At 36.5% G+C, this 17,352-nt stretch overlaps 1 protein-coding gene across 9 annotated transcripts in view; it reads right to left on the bottom strand.

Annotated features, from left to right (window-relative positions):
* Window positions 1-17,352, bottom strand: part of TTLL5 (tubulin tyrosine ligase like 5) — a 315,626-nt gene that overhangs the window by 223,003 nt on the left and 75,271 nt on the right. For 5 of the 9 annotated variants that reach the window (XM_082618534.1, XM_082618536.1, XM_082618535.1 and 2 more), the window contains exons 16-18: window positions 15,054-15,095; window positions 7,284-7,397; window positions 6,917-7,008 (exon numbers count right to left, since the gene is read on the bottom strand). In XM_082618534.1, the coding sequence (XP_082474660.1) occupies window positions 6,917-7,008; window positions 7,284-7,397; window positions 15,054-15,095 (248 nt within the window). Of the gene's footprint in view, window positions 1-6,916; window positions 7,009-7,283; window positions 7,398-9,196; window positions 9,252-15,053; window positions 15,096-17,352 lie in introns of those variants that run through there. The other 4 variants (XM_082618539.1, XM_082618538.1, XM_082618540.1 and 1 more) reach the window with 2 other exon arrangements.

Genomic DNA, 17,352 nt, shown 5'->3' with positions numbered 1-17,352 from the left:
GTACATTAAATCCCCATAATTTATTCATCTTAAAACTGAAAGTTTGTACCCTGTGACCCATAGCTCCCATTTCCCCTGCCCCAGCCCATGGCAACCACCATTCTACTCTTTGCTTCTATGAATTCTACTTTCTTTTTTAAAAAAAAACATTCGATTCCACATGTGAGTGAAATCATACAATATTTGTTTTTCTCTGTCTGGTTTATTGCACTTAGCATTATCCCTGCAGGTTCATCCATGTTGCCACAGATGGCAGGACCTCCTTCTTTGACAGAAATCTACTTTAACTATAAAGACACAAGACAGATTAAAAGTAAAACAATGAGGGCTTCCCTGGTGGCACAGTGGTTGAGAGTCCACCTGCCAATGCAGGGGACACGGGTTCGTGCCCCGGTCCGGGAAGATCCCACATGCCATGGAGCAGCTGGGCCCATGAGTCATGGCTGCTGAGCCTGCGCATCCGGAGCCTGTGCTCCGCAATGGGAGAGGCCACAACAGTGAGAGGCCCACGTACCGCAAAAAAAAAAAAAAAAAAAGTAAAACAATGAAAAATGATACAGCACGCAAACACTAGCCATAAGAAAGCTGGAGTGGATGGGGTGAGGGGAGAAGGAACTGGATGAAGGCAGTCAAAAGGTACAAGCGGGCTTCCCTGGTGGCGCAGTGGTTGAGAGTCCGCCTGCCGATGCAGCAGACACGGGTTCGTGCCCCGCTCCGGGAAGATCCCACATGCCGCGGAGCGGCTGGGCCTGTGAGCCATGGCTGCTGGGCCTATGCGTCCAGGGCCTGTGCTCTGCAACGGGAGAGGCCACAACAGTGAGAGGCCTGTGTACCGCAAAAAAAAAAAAAAAAAAAAAAAAAAAAAAGTACAAGCTTCCAGTTATAAATAAGTACCAGGGATGTAATGTACATACAACATGATAAACAGAAGTAATATTTCTATATGTTATATATGAAAGTTAAGAGTTCTTTAGTTCTTCTTTTAGTTTTTTTCTATTTATTTAACTTTGTATCTCTGTGAGCTGATGGATGTTCATTAAACTTATTGTGATAATCATTACATGATGTAAGTCAAATCATTATACTATACACCTTAAACTTAACAAAAAAAACAAAGGAAGCTAGAGTGGGTATATTATAGCAGATAAATAGACTTCTGGACAAAGAACATTATCCAGGATAAACAGGGATATTTCATAGCAATAAAGAAGTCAATTTATGAAGAAGACATAACAAATCTAATGCAGATGTACCTAATAACAGAGTTCCAAAATCCATAAAAAGCAAAACTGACAGAACCAAAAGGAGAAACTGAAAAGGTCACAACTACAATGGGAGATTTCAACACCAGACTCTTGATAATTATAAAATTACTAAAAATAGAGAATATCTGAACAAAACTGTCGAATCCCTTGACCTAATGGACATTTATAGAACACACCAGCCAACAATAGCAGAATATATATATTTCAATGTACATGTTACATTGTACCAGGATAAATCAAATTCTGAACCACAAAACAAGTCTCAGTAAATTTTAAAATATTCAACTTACACAAAGTATGTTCTCAGTACAACAGAAGTAAATTGGAAATCACTGAAAGAAAAACCTCTAGAAAAACTCCCAAATATTTGAAAACTAAATAACACACTTATAAATAACCCACAGGCCAAAGACAGAATAAAAACAAAAAGACAACAATCAAAATGTATGGGAAGCTGCAAAAACAGTACTTAGTAGGAAATTTATAGCTCTTAAAACACATATAGAAAAGAAGAAAGGTCTCAAATCAATGACATCAGCTTCTACCTAAAGAAACTAGGGGAAAAATATAGAGCAAATGAAGCCCATAGTAAGTTAAAAAAAAGGAAATAATAAATATTAGAGGGGAAGTCAATGTACAAGAAATAGAAAAAAAAACAATGAAACTAAAAACTGGGTGTCTTAGAAGGTCAATAAAATTGATAAACCTCTAGCCAGACTGAATAGGATAAAAAGAGAGAAGAATCAAATTACCAATATCAGAAATGAGAAAAGTAACATCACTGCAGATTCTACAGATATTAAAGGGTAAGTGAATATTATGAACAATTTTATGCTTATAAATACAACATATAGGAAATGGACAGATGCCTTAAAAGACACCAACTACCAAAGCTCATTCAAGTAGAAATAGATAACCTGAATAGTCTTATATCTGTTAAAGAAATTGAAACTGAACTCCTGGTCCAGATGGCTCCACTAGTGAATTTTACCAAACACTCAAGAAATAAATAATACCAATTCTCCATAAATTCTTCCAGAAAATTGAAGATGTGATAACACTTTCCAACTCATTCTATGAGGCCAGAAACCAAAGACTGAAATATCTTATATATCTTATCCTCATACTAAAACCAAAGATGTTATAGGAAAACTACAGATCAGTATCTCTTATGAACATACATGTAAAAATCCAAATATAATTTCAGCACATCAAACTCAACAATATATAAAAAAGATACTGTATCATGACCAAGTAGAGTTTATTTCAGGAATGAAATGTTGGGTTTAACGTTCAAAAATCAATGTAGGGGCTTCCCTGGTGGCGCAGTGGTTGAGAGTCCGCCTGCCGAGGCAGGGGACACGGGTTCGTGCCCCGGTCCGGGAAGACCCCACATGCCACAGAGCGGCTGGGCCCGTGAGCCATGGCTGCTGAGCCTGCGCGTCCAGAGCCCGTGCTCCGCAACGGGAGAGGCCACAACGGTGAGAGGCCTGCATACCGCAAAAAATAAATAAATAAATAAATAAAGTAGAAAACTCTTAGCAAAAGAGAAATAAAAGGGAACTCCCTCAATCTGATAAAGGGCATCTGTGAAAAGCCTAAAACTAACATCCTACTTAATGACAAAAGACTCATTGCTTACCCTAGACAGGAGCCCTACTGGGATGTCTGCTCTCACTGGTCCTAGTCAACACTGTGCTGGACGTTCTTGCCAGTGTAATCACGCAAGAGTAAAGAAATAGAACACATCCAGATTGGAAACAAAGAAGGAAAACTGTCTTTATTCACAGACAACATTTTCAACTAGGTAGAAGATCCAATGGAATCTCCAAAAACTTTCAATAACTGATAAGTGAGTTTAGCAAGATTATCAGAACATGATCAATATGGAAAAATCATTTGTACTTCTATGTACTAGCAACAATCAATCAGAAACCGAAATTAACAAAACAAAATCATTTACAATAGCATCAAAACATATTAAATACTTAGGAAGAAATCTGACCAAAAAATGTAAAAGACCTGTACATTGAACACTATAAAACACTGCTGAGAGAAATTAAAGATGACCTGAATAAATGGACAGATATACCTTGTTCATGAGTTGGAAGACTCAATAGTGTTAAGCTGTCAATTTTCTTCAAACTGATCTAGAGAGTCAATACAATCCCAATGAAAATCCCAAGCAGGCTTTTTTGTAGAAACTGACAAACTAATTCTAAAATCCAAATGGAAAGGCAAATGACCTAGAATAGCCAAAAACAACCTGGAAAAAGAACAAAGTTAGAACAAGATTTTTTATAAAGCTACAGTAATCAAGACAGTGGGGCACTGTATTGGCACAAAAACAAAAAGATAAATGGGAAAGAATAAAAAATAAAGAAATAGACGCACACAGTTTTCCACAAAAGTGAAAGACAACTCAATGGAGAGAGGGTAGTCTTTTCAAAAAATGATGCTAAAACTACTGGATATCCATCTGGAAAAAAAAAGAACTGTGATCCATATCTTATACCATATACAAAAATTAATTCAAAATGGATCAGACTTAAATGTAAAACTTAAAACTACAACATTTCTATTAAAAAAATAGAAGAAAACTTGGGATAGGCAAAGATTTCTTAGATACTAAAGCACAGTAATTAAAAGAAAAAAAGGACAAATTGGACTTAATCAAAATTAAAAATTTCTCCTCTTCAAAAGACACTGTTTAAAGGATGAAAAGACAAGTAACATACTGGGGGACAAAATCTTTGCAAAGCCCACATCTGATCAAAGAATTATATCCAGAAAATATAAAGAACTCTCACAACCTAATTATAAGAAAACAACCTCATTTTAAAAATGGGCAAAATATTTGATCACTGAACAGCAAACAAGCACATGAAGACACGCTCAACATCATTAATCATTAGGAAAATGCAAATTAAACCATAATGAGATATCACTACACATCTCCTAGAGGAGCTAAAATTAAACTGACCATACCAACTGTTCGTGAGGATGTGGAGGAACTGGAACTCTCATACATTTATGATAGGAATGTAAAATGGTAAACCATATGGCAGTTTCTTAAAAAGTTACACATATACAATGATATGATCCAGTCATTCCACAAGTAAGTATTTTCCCAAGAGAAATGAAAGCACATGTTCCATACAAAAATTTCTATATAGATGTTCATAGAGTCTTTCTTTACAATAACAAAAAACTGGGAACAACCTAAATATTAATCGACAGATGAAAGGATAGACAAATTCTGATATACGCCTATAACAGAATACTACTTGACAATAAAAAGAAATTAAACCATTGATACATACTGTAACATGTATGAATCAAAAAATAATCTTGCCAGGTAAAAAAGAAAAGCAAATAAGAGAATAACCAATAGAATTCTATTTATGAAATTCTAGGAAATGCAAATTCCTCTTTATTGACAGAAAGTAGATCAGTAGCTGCCTGGGGACAGGAATAGGCAGGGAAGGGAAAAGGAGGGACAGGAGAGAGGAATTACAGAGGGGAACAAAGAAACTTTCGGTAGTGATGCATATGTTCATTGTGTTGATTGTGATGGTAGTTTCATGGATATATACATATGTGAAAATTTATCAAATTGTACACTTTGAATACATGCAACTTATTGTATGTCAATTATCACTCAATAAAGCTGTTAAAAATAACATTTACAATATCATCCAAAAGCATGAAATACTAAGTGATAAGCTTAACGTGTTCAAGATCTTTACACTGGAAACTACTATAAAACATTGCTAAGAGAAATCAAAGAAGACCTAAATAAATGGAGAGATATATCATGCTCATGGATTGGAAAATTCAACATTACTGAAATATGCACTCACCCAAAATTAATCTATATGTTCAATGCAATGCCCATCAAAAGTCAGCAGACTTTTGTGTAGAAATTGACAAAGAAATTTTAAAATTTATTTGGAAATACAAAGGACACAAAATAGTCAAAATACTTCTGAAAAAGAACAAAGTTGGAAGACTTACAACACTACCTATTTTCAAGACTTGGTATAAAGCTATAGATATTAAGACAAACATGTAGATCAGTGAAACTGAATAAAGTCTAGAAATATACATACATATATATTCCAGTTAACTTTCAACAAAGATGCCAAGTTAAATTCAATAACGTAATTCCAAAAAGTGGTGCTGGAGCAAATGGACATCCATATGGAAGGAAATGGACGTCAACCCTTACCTCACACCACACATAAAAATTAAATCAATACATATCATAGACCTAAATATAAAAGCCAAAATTACAAAACTTCTAGAAGAAAACAAAAGAGAAAAAGCTTTGTGAAGTTGGCATTGGTAAAGATTTCTTAGAAAACACGAAATGCATAAACCTTAAAAAAAAAATTGGTCAACTGGACTTCACTGAAATTTAAAACTTCTGTTCTTTGAAAGCCACTGTTATAAAAAAGAAAAAGCTAGCCACAGACTTTGAGAAAATATTTATAATGTAAATATCTGGGAAAGAACTTGTATCAAGAGTCTTTTATAACACAATAATAAAAAGATAAAAATCTTAAAATTTAAAATGGAAAAAAGAAGATACACAAATGGCCCACAGAACATGAATGCTCAATATCATTATTAATCAGAGAACAGTAAATTAAAACTACAGAGAAACACTACACACACACACTAGAATGCCTAAAATTAAAAAGCCTGACAATACCAAGTGTTGGCAAGGATGGGAAGCAAATGGAACTCTCATTCATCATTGGCAAAATGTAAAATGGTTCTATCTCTTATCCCTTTTCATACGACCCACCTATTCCACCCCTAGGTATTTATCCAAGAAAAATAAAATCATATATCCACACAGAGACTTGTACATAAATGTTCATAATAGCAGCTTTCTTCAGAACAGCCCAAAACTAGACACAATCCAAATATGCCACACAGGTGAACGGATAAACAAATTGCGCTATACTCATACGATGAAATAGTACATAACGATAGTCAGGAATGAACTACTACTGTTTCACACAACAACACGGATAATTCTCAAAAACATTATGCCAAACAAAAGAGTCCAGACATCAAAAAATATATAATGTATGATTCTATTTATATAAAATTCTAGAAAAACTATAGTGATATAAAGCAAGTCAGTAGATGTTTGAGGCTCACGGTAATGGGGGGACTCACAGTGAAGGGGCATGAGAGGACATCCGGAGGTAATGGAATGTTCTATATCTTAATTGTGGTGATTAAATTGATGTCTGTATTTGTCAAAATTCATCGTCAAACTTAAAATGGATGCTGCTGCATGTAAACTTGATCTCAAAGATGATTAAAAATAAGCAATTTATAGTTTAAGCACACATATAGATGATAAACCAATTTTTTTTTCAAATCAAGGTAATGATAACCACAAAATTTAGGACAGTGTCTAAGCCTGGGTTAGGGGGCAGTTAGGAAGGAGGAAGGGAACTAGAAAAAAGGGAGGAATAATGCAGGGTTGGGTAATATTCATACTGTCATAAATAAATAAACAAAAAAATGTAAGAAAGGCACCATGTGGAGAGCAGTGATGATACTGTGTCACAATTAATCCAATTTTCTTGACCTGAAGTACAGGTTTAAAAAAAAGGTAGTCACCTCACCCATATATTTCCCATGTCTCTGATGTAGGGAATATGCGAATAAATCCACCTCTCCGATCATTCTCTTCCTTCACCCTCCGTAAAACTTTGATCTACGTGGAGGAAGAGAAAATAAAATAAAATGAGTACCTATTTTAAAAACTGTAATCCATGTGGTAATAGGACAGAGGAAGAGAGTTATGAACCGAGAATACAAAAGAAGCATGAAGGAAGAAATTAATTCCATTTAAGATGCTGTTTTTTTGAGAAGCTATTTCTCCCATGTTCAGTATAAGATATGAGTTGGTCATGAATATTACAAATCACTCACTAATTTTCACTGAAGCCTATGTTAACCCATAAAGGCCTGAAATGGAGTTATCTTTACCTCCTCCATTGACAGACCAAGCACAGAACCACCTAACTTCCCCGGCACCTTCTCCCGTGCTGAGCCCACAAGGTTTTTCATTTCCGCATCACTGGCAGAGAGTGGACGGCAACGCTAAGGAGAAGAAAAAAGAAAAACAAAAATATCTTTTCATCACCTTTCTTCATTTCCAAGTCCCTCAACACCATTATGTTTCATAATATGTATAAGCTCAAATCCAAAGCCCATTTTCTGTAATTGATCTCTTAGCCTGAAACCCTGGGAAATAGATGAAAGCCAGTAAGCTCAAAGAAAAGAGGAGAAAATAGAATAGTAGGAAAACACTATGGGTTGAGAGAGATACAAATAAAAAAAAGAAAGAAAGATGTCCACATGGCTTTGTAAGCTAGTACTTATTCCTAATCTTGGTTTTACAGTACATTTAATAGTTTGAAAGATATGGGAAAAAAATCTGAAAATAACCTCAACATAAGATTAAATATGTATTTATTTCAGTAAGTAACTATATTCTTTTCAGCACTGGGGAAGTAAAGTTAGGAAAAGTAAGACATAAGACAGAAAAACACACAATGAAGACCCAACGCAGCCAAAAAATAAAAATAAATAAATAAATAAAATTAAAAAAAAAAAAAAGACCAAGAAACAGGAGCGATCTATTATGTCACAGATGAAGAAGTTGGACAGTGGGATGTTTTAGAACTTGAGGGGGTAAATACTGAGATGAAAGTTATCGGTGACACAGAAGAGAGCTGTGAGCAAAAGGCTACAACTTGAGAAACACTGTAGTTGCTAGACTAAAAGAGACTGGATCTAGGATGACTGCCTTGGGTACTCCAAGGAGGCAGCCAAGTGGGTCATGTTCCTTATGGATCCCCAAAGATGATCTGGCTACTTCAGCTTCTGAATGATGATCAGGAAGGCTGTTGGAGAACAAAAGTTTTAAGAGATTTTGATGTTATGAGAGCAGAGAAATACAAAGGTAACAAAGGAAATCAGATACTATGAAGCATGAAAACAAACTATTATTGAAAAAGATGACTGATAAAATAAGACAAATAAATCTGCCAAGTACAAAGAATAAGGAATAATCTAAGAAATGGGGGGGTATAATTTGTCTCTCTAGAGTCCTGGAAGTAACTCTGACCAGACAGAAGAAGTCCTGCTGTCAGGAACCATTGTTTATTTTTCTTTTTGTATACACAGTCTATGGAAAGGCTTTTTGACAACTAACTTTTGACATTTTCAGCAATACTCATTGTTATGGACTAAATGTTTGTGTTGCCCCAAAATTCCTACGTTGAAGCCCTAACCCCCACAATGTGACAGTATGTGGAGATGGGGCTTTTGGGAAGTAATTAGGGTCAGATGAGGACACGAGGGTGAGGCCCTGGTCTGATGGGATTAATAGCCTTTAAAGAAGAGCCACCAGGCTTCCCTGGTGGCACAGTGGTTAAGAATCCACCTGCCAAGGCAGGGGACGCAGGTTCGAGCCCTGGTCTGGGAAGATTCCACATGCTGCAGAGCAACTAAGCCCATGCGCCACAATTACTGAGCCTGTGCCCTAGAACCCGCGAGCCACAACTACTGAGCCCACATGCTGCAACTACTGAAGCCCACTGGCCTAGAGCCCGTGCTCCACAACAAGAGAAGCCACCGCACTGAGAAGCCCGCGCACTGCAACAGAGTAGCCCCTGCTTGCCACAACTAGAGAAAGCCTGCGTGCAGCAACGAAGACCAAACGCAGCCAAAAATAAATAAATTAATTAATTTAAAAAAAAAAAAAAGAAGAGCCACCAGAGAGCTTGTTCTCTCTTTCTCTCTCTGCCTGAGCAAGCACAAGGAGGTCATGTGAGCACACAGCAAGATGGTGACCATCTACAAGCCAAAAGAAGAGGCCTCAGAACAAAACCTACCTTGCCAGCACCTTGATCTTGGATTTCCCAGCCTCCAGAACTGTGAGAAATAAGTTTCTGTGGTTTAAGCCACCCAGTCTATGGTATTTTGTTATGGCTGCCCACGCAGACTAATGCACACCCGTACATAAACAACCATGAATGGCTTTACCTTTGGACACAAGGGAGACCAATATGTACTAATCTTCAAAGCTAGCATGGAGTTATAAAACACAGATTTTCTGATAGGCAACTCCATGGAAGAAAACCCACAAAATGAGCAGATACAAGCACCAAGTGAAGGTAGGAACTTTTATCTCTTTAGCTTTTCCTGTGGTATCTTCAGCATCTAGAACAGTACTTGGGATGGAGTAGGAGATCAATAAATGTTTTTTGAACAAATAAGTAAATGAATAATGTGCTGACACATAGATCAACCATGGTTAGAATTAAACTTTGCAGAGGATTTTGGGAAAAATTTTAACTCCCTTCTGATCTCTGGAAATACATAATACAGCACATGTTGGAAATCAAGAAGAATGTTTAAAGATTTAAGAAGGGAATCAATATAAGTAATAGAATCATTAAAAAAAAATTTTTAAGTGTGACTTCTTATTTAGCATATAACTTGGAAAAGCCAAAATATTAAGTGGATGTTTTGAGGACTTCTGTCATCTTCACACACTACTTATTGTTTGCTAAAAAGACTTATCTACCTCACATGTGACAGCATGGCTTTGATCAGAAAGCCACTGGCAGTAAATCCTCCAAAGTCAAGCTGCCTTATCACTTCACACTATTTAAGAATATCTTGAAGTCCTCTGAAATTGTGAAAGAAGACAATATGAAGTAAGCATTCATTTTAATGATGTAATAAAAATAAAGATTAAGCATCTTAGAATAGAAAGAATGTTATTTTAAAATGCTGATAAACTAACTGTATTACCAGGTTAATAAGAAAAAATATTTTAAGAAATAGTTATTACCTATCAGAATAGTTTTAAGGAATGGTCATATTTATAAGAACATGGATCAAGTCACTACTGAATAACATCTAATGAGCACATCCAACTTTTTAAAAATTATTTTCCTTTTTTTTTGTCCTTTTGTTTTGTTTTTGTTGGTTCAGTCTCTTATGTTTTTTCATCATTAGGGGGTTTTTCTGTTTGCTTATTTATTGTTTACTTTTCTTTCTTATCTTTTTAACTTTTTTTTTTTTTTTTTTTTTTTTTTTTTGCTTTTCTGGGACCTAATTTTCATCTTTGTGGAACTGCTTCACGATGGAATGATATTCCTGGCTTCCAGAGATTGAGACTATTATAATGATGTTGCAATCCTCCTCTATTCATCTAAACCTGCTCCCCCAAACAATGAATTAGCACTCCAAAACTCTCCCAGTCATTTTTAAAGAGTTGTCTCCTACATACATTCACAACCACTCTTTTGTTACTCACAGTCTACAGTCCTAACTCTAGCCACTGTGTGCCTACCTGAGGGCTATTTGGGTGGGTTGTGTAGGAGTTCAAGCAGGTGCTCTTGGCTGGGGCATTTGGGAGGTTAGAAAAAGGAGGGGTAATGGTGCTTGTTGGATGAATGCTCCAGCTGTTAACTCCCATAAACCGACCGTTTTATTCTTTTATTGCCACAAATACCACCAGAGCGCAAAGAAAAGGTCAATGCTACTCCAAAAGAGAAAAACAAAGGTGGCTAGAAACCCCTTTAATCTCTTCACCTATTTACTTCAATGTCAACTATTAAGAAGGCTGAGAGGGAGAAAAATAGGAAAAGTTGCAGCTCTCGAAGTCTAGGTATCTCAAATGCCTCTCTAAAATCCACCCAGGTTTCCTGTGTCTTTGGGGAAGCCAGTGGAAAATAATCAGACTAGAAAGTCAAAAATATTTTGCCAATCTCAGCTTTTCAATAAATTTGAGACAAGAGAATTTTTTTAATCTACATAATATCTGCTGTACTGGTTTATACAGGAATGTATTTATACAGGAACAACAAAGCATTACTATCCTAGACCACTGGTTGAATCCTACCAATATTTATTAATGAAATGAGCTCTTAACAAATGAATTATAGACACAGGTGAGAGAAAAAGCAGAGGGAAAAGGGGAGAAGAAAGGATAATAGTGAAAAAAAAAGAAAAAAAACAGAAATGCTTATGAGTGCCAAGGAGATACTTGGAAATTAAAAGCAAAGCAAAAGAAAAAAAGGAATCAGAATGATTTGAAAGGCCATCAGGACTGTCAGAAACAAGAGCAAAGCAGTTCAAATACAAGCCATTCTGTGGTTTTGACTTTGGGCACATCAGCTCAGCTGTGTTCTCTGGGTAGTAGATAGAATAAATCCACATATTCCAGTGGATTGACTAAATACACTAAGGAAATAAAGCTCCTCTAAACTTAAAGGGAACCATTGCCCCTGGCTAGATGACATAAGATTTAAACTACTGGGTTCTCAGATAGACTTTAAACTGTCTCAGTAAGAATTCTACCATGCAACATGCATCAAAGTTGTTAAATTATAATTAGTACAACGTAGGACTCAGAAATATACCCAGAGAAGAAACCAATACGCATCTAATCTTCATTGTTAGGGAAGAACTGGCTGAGAGTGTGAAATTATTGAGACAGGGAATCACCTGCCTCCACTCACAGCAGTAAGAAACAGGTGTTGAATCAGAAAAATGGTTCTCATCCTAAAGAAAGCTGGCAAGTACCAGTAAGGAGAACTGGACAAAAGGTAGAATATGAAGAAAAAAAGTGAGGTATCCTCAAAGATATCAAAATTGAGGGGCAAAAAAAAATTTGCTTGACAGAGAACCCATACAAAGAATAAAAAGCCTCCCAATTCAACTTTACAAAGTTTAGAATTCTGTGTTAAAAATATATGGACTAGAAATAGCTCAATTTATATGTGATGCATCATGCCACTCAGAAAATAAAACATCAAGTTTTAAAAGCAAAATGAATCAGTGCTATCAAACAAAAGAAAATGAACAAAAAAACCCACATATGAATAAGTCTGGGTGGAAACAGACCAAAATGGCTAATAGAGAAGGCTTACATATAATGATAACTGGAAGTATACTACTTTGAAATTAGGGGGAAAAAAAAAGCAAGTAAGTAGGTTTGTGTTACAGTAAAAAAAGATATGCAGCATCTGAAAATCTGTAATAAATGTAAGTCAGCAGGTCTGAGAGACATGCATCTTGCTATTAACAGAACTGGCTTTAAAAACAAAAAAACTTACCAAAACCGCTTACAGTTATGTTTGAAAAATCATGAAGAACTGAGGAGGTACCAGAGGATTAAAAAAAAAAAAAAAAAAAAAAATGAGGCACCAATCTTCAAAAATTTAAGAAGTATGCTCCTGGCGATTACCGCCTGGTGAGTCTAACTTGAATCCCTAGTAAAATAATGGAAAAAATATTAAAAGAAAAAAAATCCATAAACATTTAGCGTTTAATGGGCTCATAAAGAATAGTAGTACAAAGACTGCTTATTTATTTTAAAACGTGCTTTATAATTTTGATATTTAGGACAAAATAACAAAAAGGGGGAATAGAGCAAATATATTTAATGTCTTTGGATTTTAGAGAAGCATTTGTGAAAACTTCATATAGTTTTTATTTTAAATTATATTTCCAATCAGGACTTAGCATCATGATATAATAAATAAAATATACCAACAAAAGCTGAACACAGTTAAAAGATGCAACTGTAGGATAAGATAAGAAGCAGTGAATCAAGTTAGGAAGTGATCGGGTACTGAGTAAGCATTATTTAGAATCTGTATTGATGTCTGGGAGGATGAATAATTAATTATTTATTTATTTAATTGGGTTGATTTGCATTTGTTGATGACAGTAAATGTGAAAAGACATGACTATAGATAAATGAATATCAAAATAACACCAGATACTGACAATGCAAAAAGGGAAATCAAAACAGTACTCAAAAGTATGAAGGAGACTAAATCTTCTGAGGGTAAACTATGTGTCCAAAAGTATCCCAAATATTTTACCTACGTTTGATCATTCCTTTCTCAGCATAACTCCATGTACGTATTACTATCCTCATTTGACCGATGTGGGAAGTGAGCCTGAGACATAAGGGAACACGCCCGAGGTCTAACAGTTACTGGCAGAGTTCAAATTTGAACCCAGGTCTACCTGACTTCAACGTCCTCATTCTTTCCACAAAACCGTATCACCTGCTTGAACACTGAAATGTAATTTCTGGTGTGTGAAAAATGTTGAACCATAGGTATTCAAGGGAAGGGAGAAATGTAGAAAGAGATAATGGATTAAAAAGGAATCATCAGAAAACAAGCAAAAAACTGTGACTTCACAATCTGACACCACCAGAAAAAGAAAAGTTTACACAGTCTAAGTGGCCAGAGCAGAAAGTTTCTTCTCTTTTCTCACTTAGCTCTAATGAAACTACTGTGGATTTGAGAGTGCTTCATTAACAGAAAGACAGTGACAAGGTAGAACATTGCAAAGGACAGTAAGAGTCAAAGAATTTAATACGTTTAAGGTTGGCTGAATAAAGCCAGAAAGCCTTTGTGTCACATGAGCAGTGTTGAAATAAATAACCACTAAAGAGAGGCCTTGCTTGTCCACAGGTTATTTGCAACTTATGGCAATTCAAGCAATGGAGCTAGGTGGAACAGAATTAAAATGAGTAATGGGACATTAAGATTAGATTTCCGTGTCAAAGACACTTCTTTGGAGTCAAATTCAGAAGGCTATGAAACAGTACTTTAATGTTCTCCTTAAATAGGTTAGGTCAAGAGATACTTAGAGTGTAAGCTCTTTGAAGTCAACAGCCTTGGTTTTTGTTGGCCACGGAGAGCAGCTTGTACACTTAGGTACCTGCTAAATACAAAACACTGTCACAGATTTTTGAATTCTACCAACTAAACAACAAAACTTGTGTTACAAAACCATACTAATCAGTTACCAAATACTAGACAACACAGCCAGTGAGTCTTTTTTTCATTTCTTTGATTCATATAAACCATGTAAATCACTTTATCAAAAACAGTAGCTAAGAAAGTTATAATTCAAGCTTCCAAGCTTACCAGAAACTGTATCTACAAATGCCAAAGTAAATATATTGGAGCTTTTTACTAAAGAACTAATAATTGCAAGTGACACACTTATAAATGAGAACATCTACATCACTCATATCAAAGCATCAAATCCTATCACTTCAAAAGCTGTTAAAAAAAATCTGCATAGAAGAAAGCGACAGTTTATCTCACATACTGCTAACAAGAACAGAAAGAGGACAAATGCTGATCATTAAGAGACTGAGATAACATATTTTGTTTTTATTTTAAACGTAGCATCTGAGACACCAAATATGGCAGAGTTTCTAAGATTCATAAAACTGCAAATCACTACATATAAGAAAAGTCATCTGTTAAAAAACTTAAATACAGCCCAATACCCAATGTGAAAACATTTCCAATATTAAGCTACTGACAAGGGTATGTTTCATAAGATGTCTGAACAAATGAAAGGTTACTTGTGCACTATGATATTTCTTTTCTGGAATATTTTGGTCAGAACAATAGATATGCCTCTAAACTCTGTTCATCATTTAAATTCAACTGCCTCTATCACAGCATAATTACCATCAGAAAAAGAGGATTCATAAATTCCTGCAACCTCTACACTTATATACTACATCCAAAAAGATCTCTGTGCATTCACTTTCACTTATTCTATTTTACATTATTAAACTGTTCAAAAAAGCAGGTGCATGAAGTATGTACTGTGAAACAGTGAAACTAAATGGCTTTTCATTTGGGGAACGGAGATAAAAATTTGAATGAAATCTCCAAACAATCCAGAACTTACCTGTTTGGTGCTTGATGACTGGAACTGTGCAGATACTGGACGCTATAAAAGACAGAAAAATGGAATAAAGCCTTATCTTTTCCTAACATGCCTGTATCTTCCAACTCCTACATCTATGGTGACAAAAATAATTTTCAAGCAGACAGCAAAAGCCAAAGCCCTATATTTTGCTCTCAAAAGATTAGAGCATTTATTATTGTTCACACTGCATTCTCCTGCGGTATAACCAGTCCAGTTTCACCTTCTCACCACTGAGAACTCAATCCTACTGTCACGTACTGAAGATCCTGAAGTTAACTATTCTACCTGATAAAATGGTCTCACACAGTACATGTAATCTATAGCTTCTTTAGCCTTTAAGTAAGTGTCCTGTGGACTGCTCATGGATGAAGTCATGCCATTACCTACCAGTAAGCAGAACAAACAGTGAATAGAGTCTCCACTATGTGCAAAGTGTCACCAGTAAAAGCTGACAGGCAAGCTAAGAAAAGGGATCAATTCATCCAAGATTGACATACAGCTACTCCTCGAGTGGGACTTGCAGAAACTGTTAAAGATGCACAGCAACATTTGTAATCCTTTATACAGTCCTGTGGCTCTTGCCATAGATACTGCAGAAAACAATTTGCAAAGGAACGCGATTGCCTAAATTCAGTTTTCCTAGTACGCCTAGGTTAACCCTCTACCAGCTTGGTGCTTTGTGACCACTTAGAAGGGTGGGATAGGGAGGGTGGGAGAGAGACGCAAGAGGGAGGAGATATGGGGCTACATGTATATGTATAGCTGATTCACTGTTATAAAGCAGAAACTAACACACCATTGTAAAGCAATTTTTAAAAAATTAAAGAAAACCCTTTAATCTGTGATGTACTGATCAAGTACAACCCTGTTGCCTGGTTTCACTTCTAATCTAAGATAATATCCCTTAAAATATAGTTCACCCTGTTCCACACCACAGCACTAATGCTAATAGGGAATAATTCTAAGGCAAGAGGTCACAGGCAACCAATAAACTGAATCCAGCTCAAGGACATGCTATGTTTCATCTGCAAAGTATTATTTTTTAAACTGAACTCGTTGCCAGTATTTTAAAATCAGATTTCTGATTTCTCCTGACAGTAGGAAGATCTAACAACACTTGGCCCACGCTCACGCATGGCAACGATCAGCCAGAGCACTTAAGTACAAGAGCTGCCCTTCTGCTAGGAAGCATGCACTGCCCAGTTTACTGCAGTCACAGCAGTCTTAGCTGTATCCTACCAGACCCTAGTTACCCTTTTACACTGTCTCTCTGAAGCCCCTAGAGGCATCTGAGTTTGCAAACCCTGTTCTAATGGAAAGTTATGTGAATAAATAATGGTACGTAAGCTTAGCAAACAGAAGTAGCAGTAATCTACATGAGACCAGCAAGCAAAAGGAAGAGAATTGGGAGGAAAAAAGGGAGAGGCAGAGGGCTAAAGTGGAGGTAAGGGGAACATAGGAGGGGTGAAGTAAGGGAAAGGGGAGGGACAGGGAGAAGCAGCAGCTGTTTCTGCCCTCAAAGAGCTTACAATCTAGCAGAGGAGTACTGGACAATTTAAAGGCAACAAGTCAATGAATGCAAAACAATGCAATAAAGAACCAGTAAATAATGCTGCAGTGAAAAGAAAAGGTCATGACAGAGTGGAATGGATTTAATAAGAAACGACCTCCAAACTTCTGAGCAGGTGAGGTAATCAATCCAGATGGGAAGACAGGAGGAAAGTGGACCTTTTGGATAAGAAGAAACGTCAGAGGCAAAGAAACACAAGTGGAAACTAGTCAGGTCTAGATGGGCGGAGACTGATCAGATGATGGAATAGGTAGGCAGAATGATGAGCTGATTGGTTTAACTGGAACAAAAATGCAGAGTACACAGACTGGAGCCACACTGGGTCAGATGATGTTTCAGACACACATGCACAGCTTTCTGCAGGCACTTATCTCATTTAACTTCAATCAACACCTCATGATCATTGAGGGTCCCTGTGAAGAGACTCACATGTAGAGAAGATATTATTTCAATTGAGCATCTTCTCTGCGAAGCTAGTCTGAAGATCAAAAAGAATACAGCAGGGCTTCCCTGGTGGCGCAGTGGTTAAGAATCCACCTGCCAAGGCAGGGGACACGGGTTTGAGCCCTGGTCCGGGAAGATCCCACATGCCGCAGAGCAACTAAGCCCGTGAGCCACAGCTACTGAGCCTGCACTCTAGAGCCCACGAGCCATAACTACTGAAGCCCGCGAGCCACAACTACTGAAGCCTATGTGCCTAGAGCCCGT

This window comes from Mesoplodon mirus (genome assembly GCF_964341445.2).
Source record: "Mesoplodon mirus genome assembly, chromosome: 4".
Lineage (NCBI taxonomy): Eukaryota > Metazoa > Chordata > Mammalia > Artiodactyla > Ziphiidae > Mesoplodon > Mesoplodon mirus.
The sequence above is the reverse complement of the archived record's forward strand: the minus strand, read 5'-3'. Positions and strand labels throughout refer to the sequence as shown.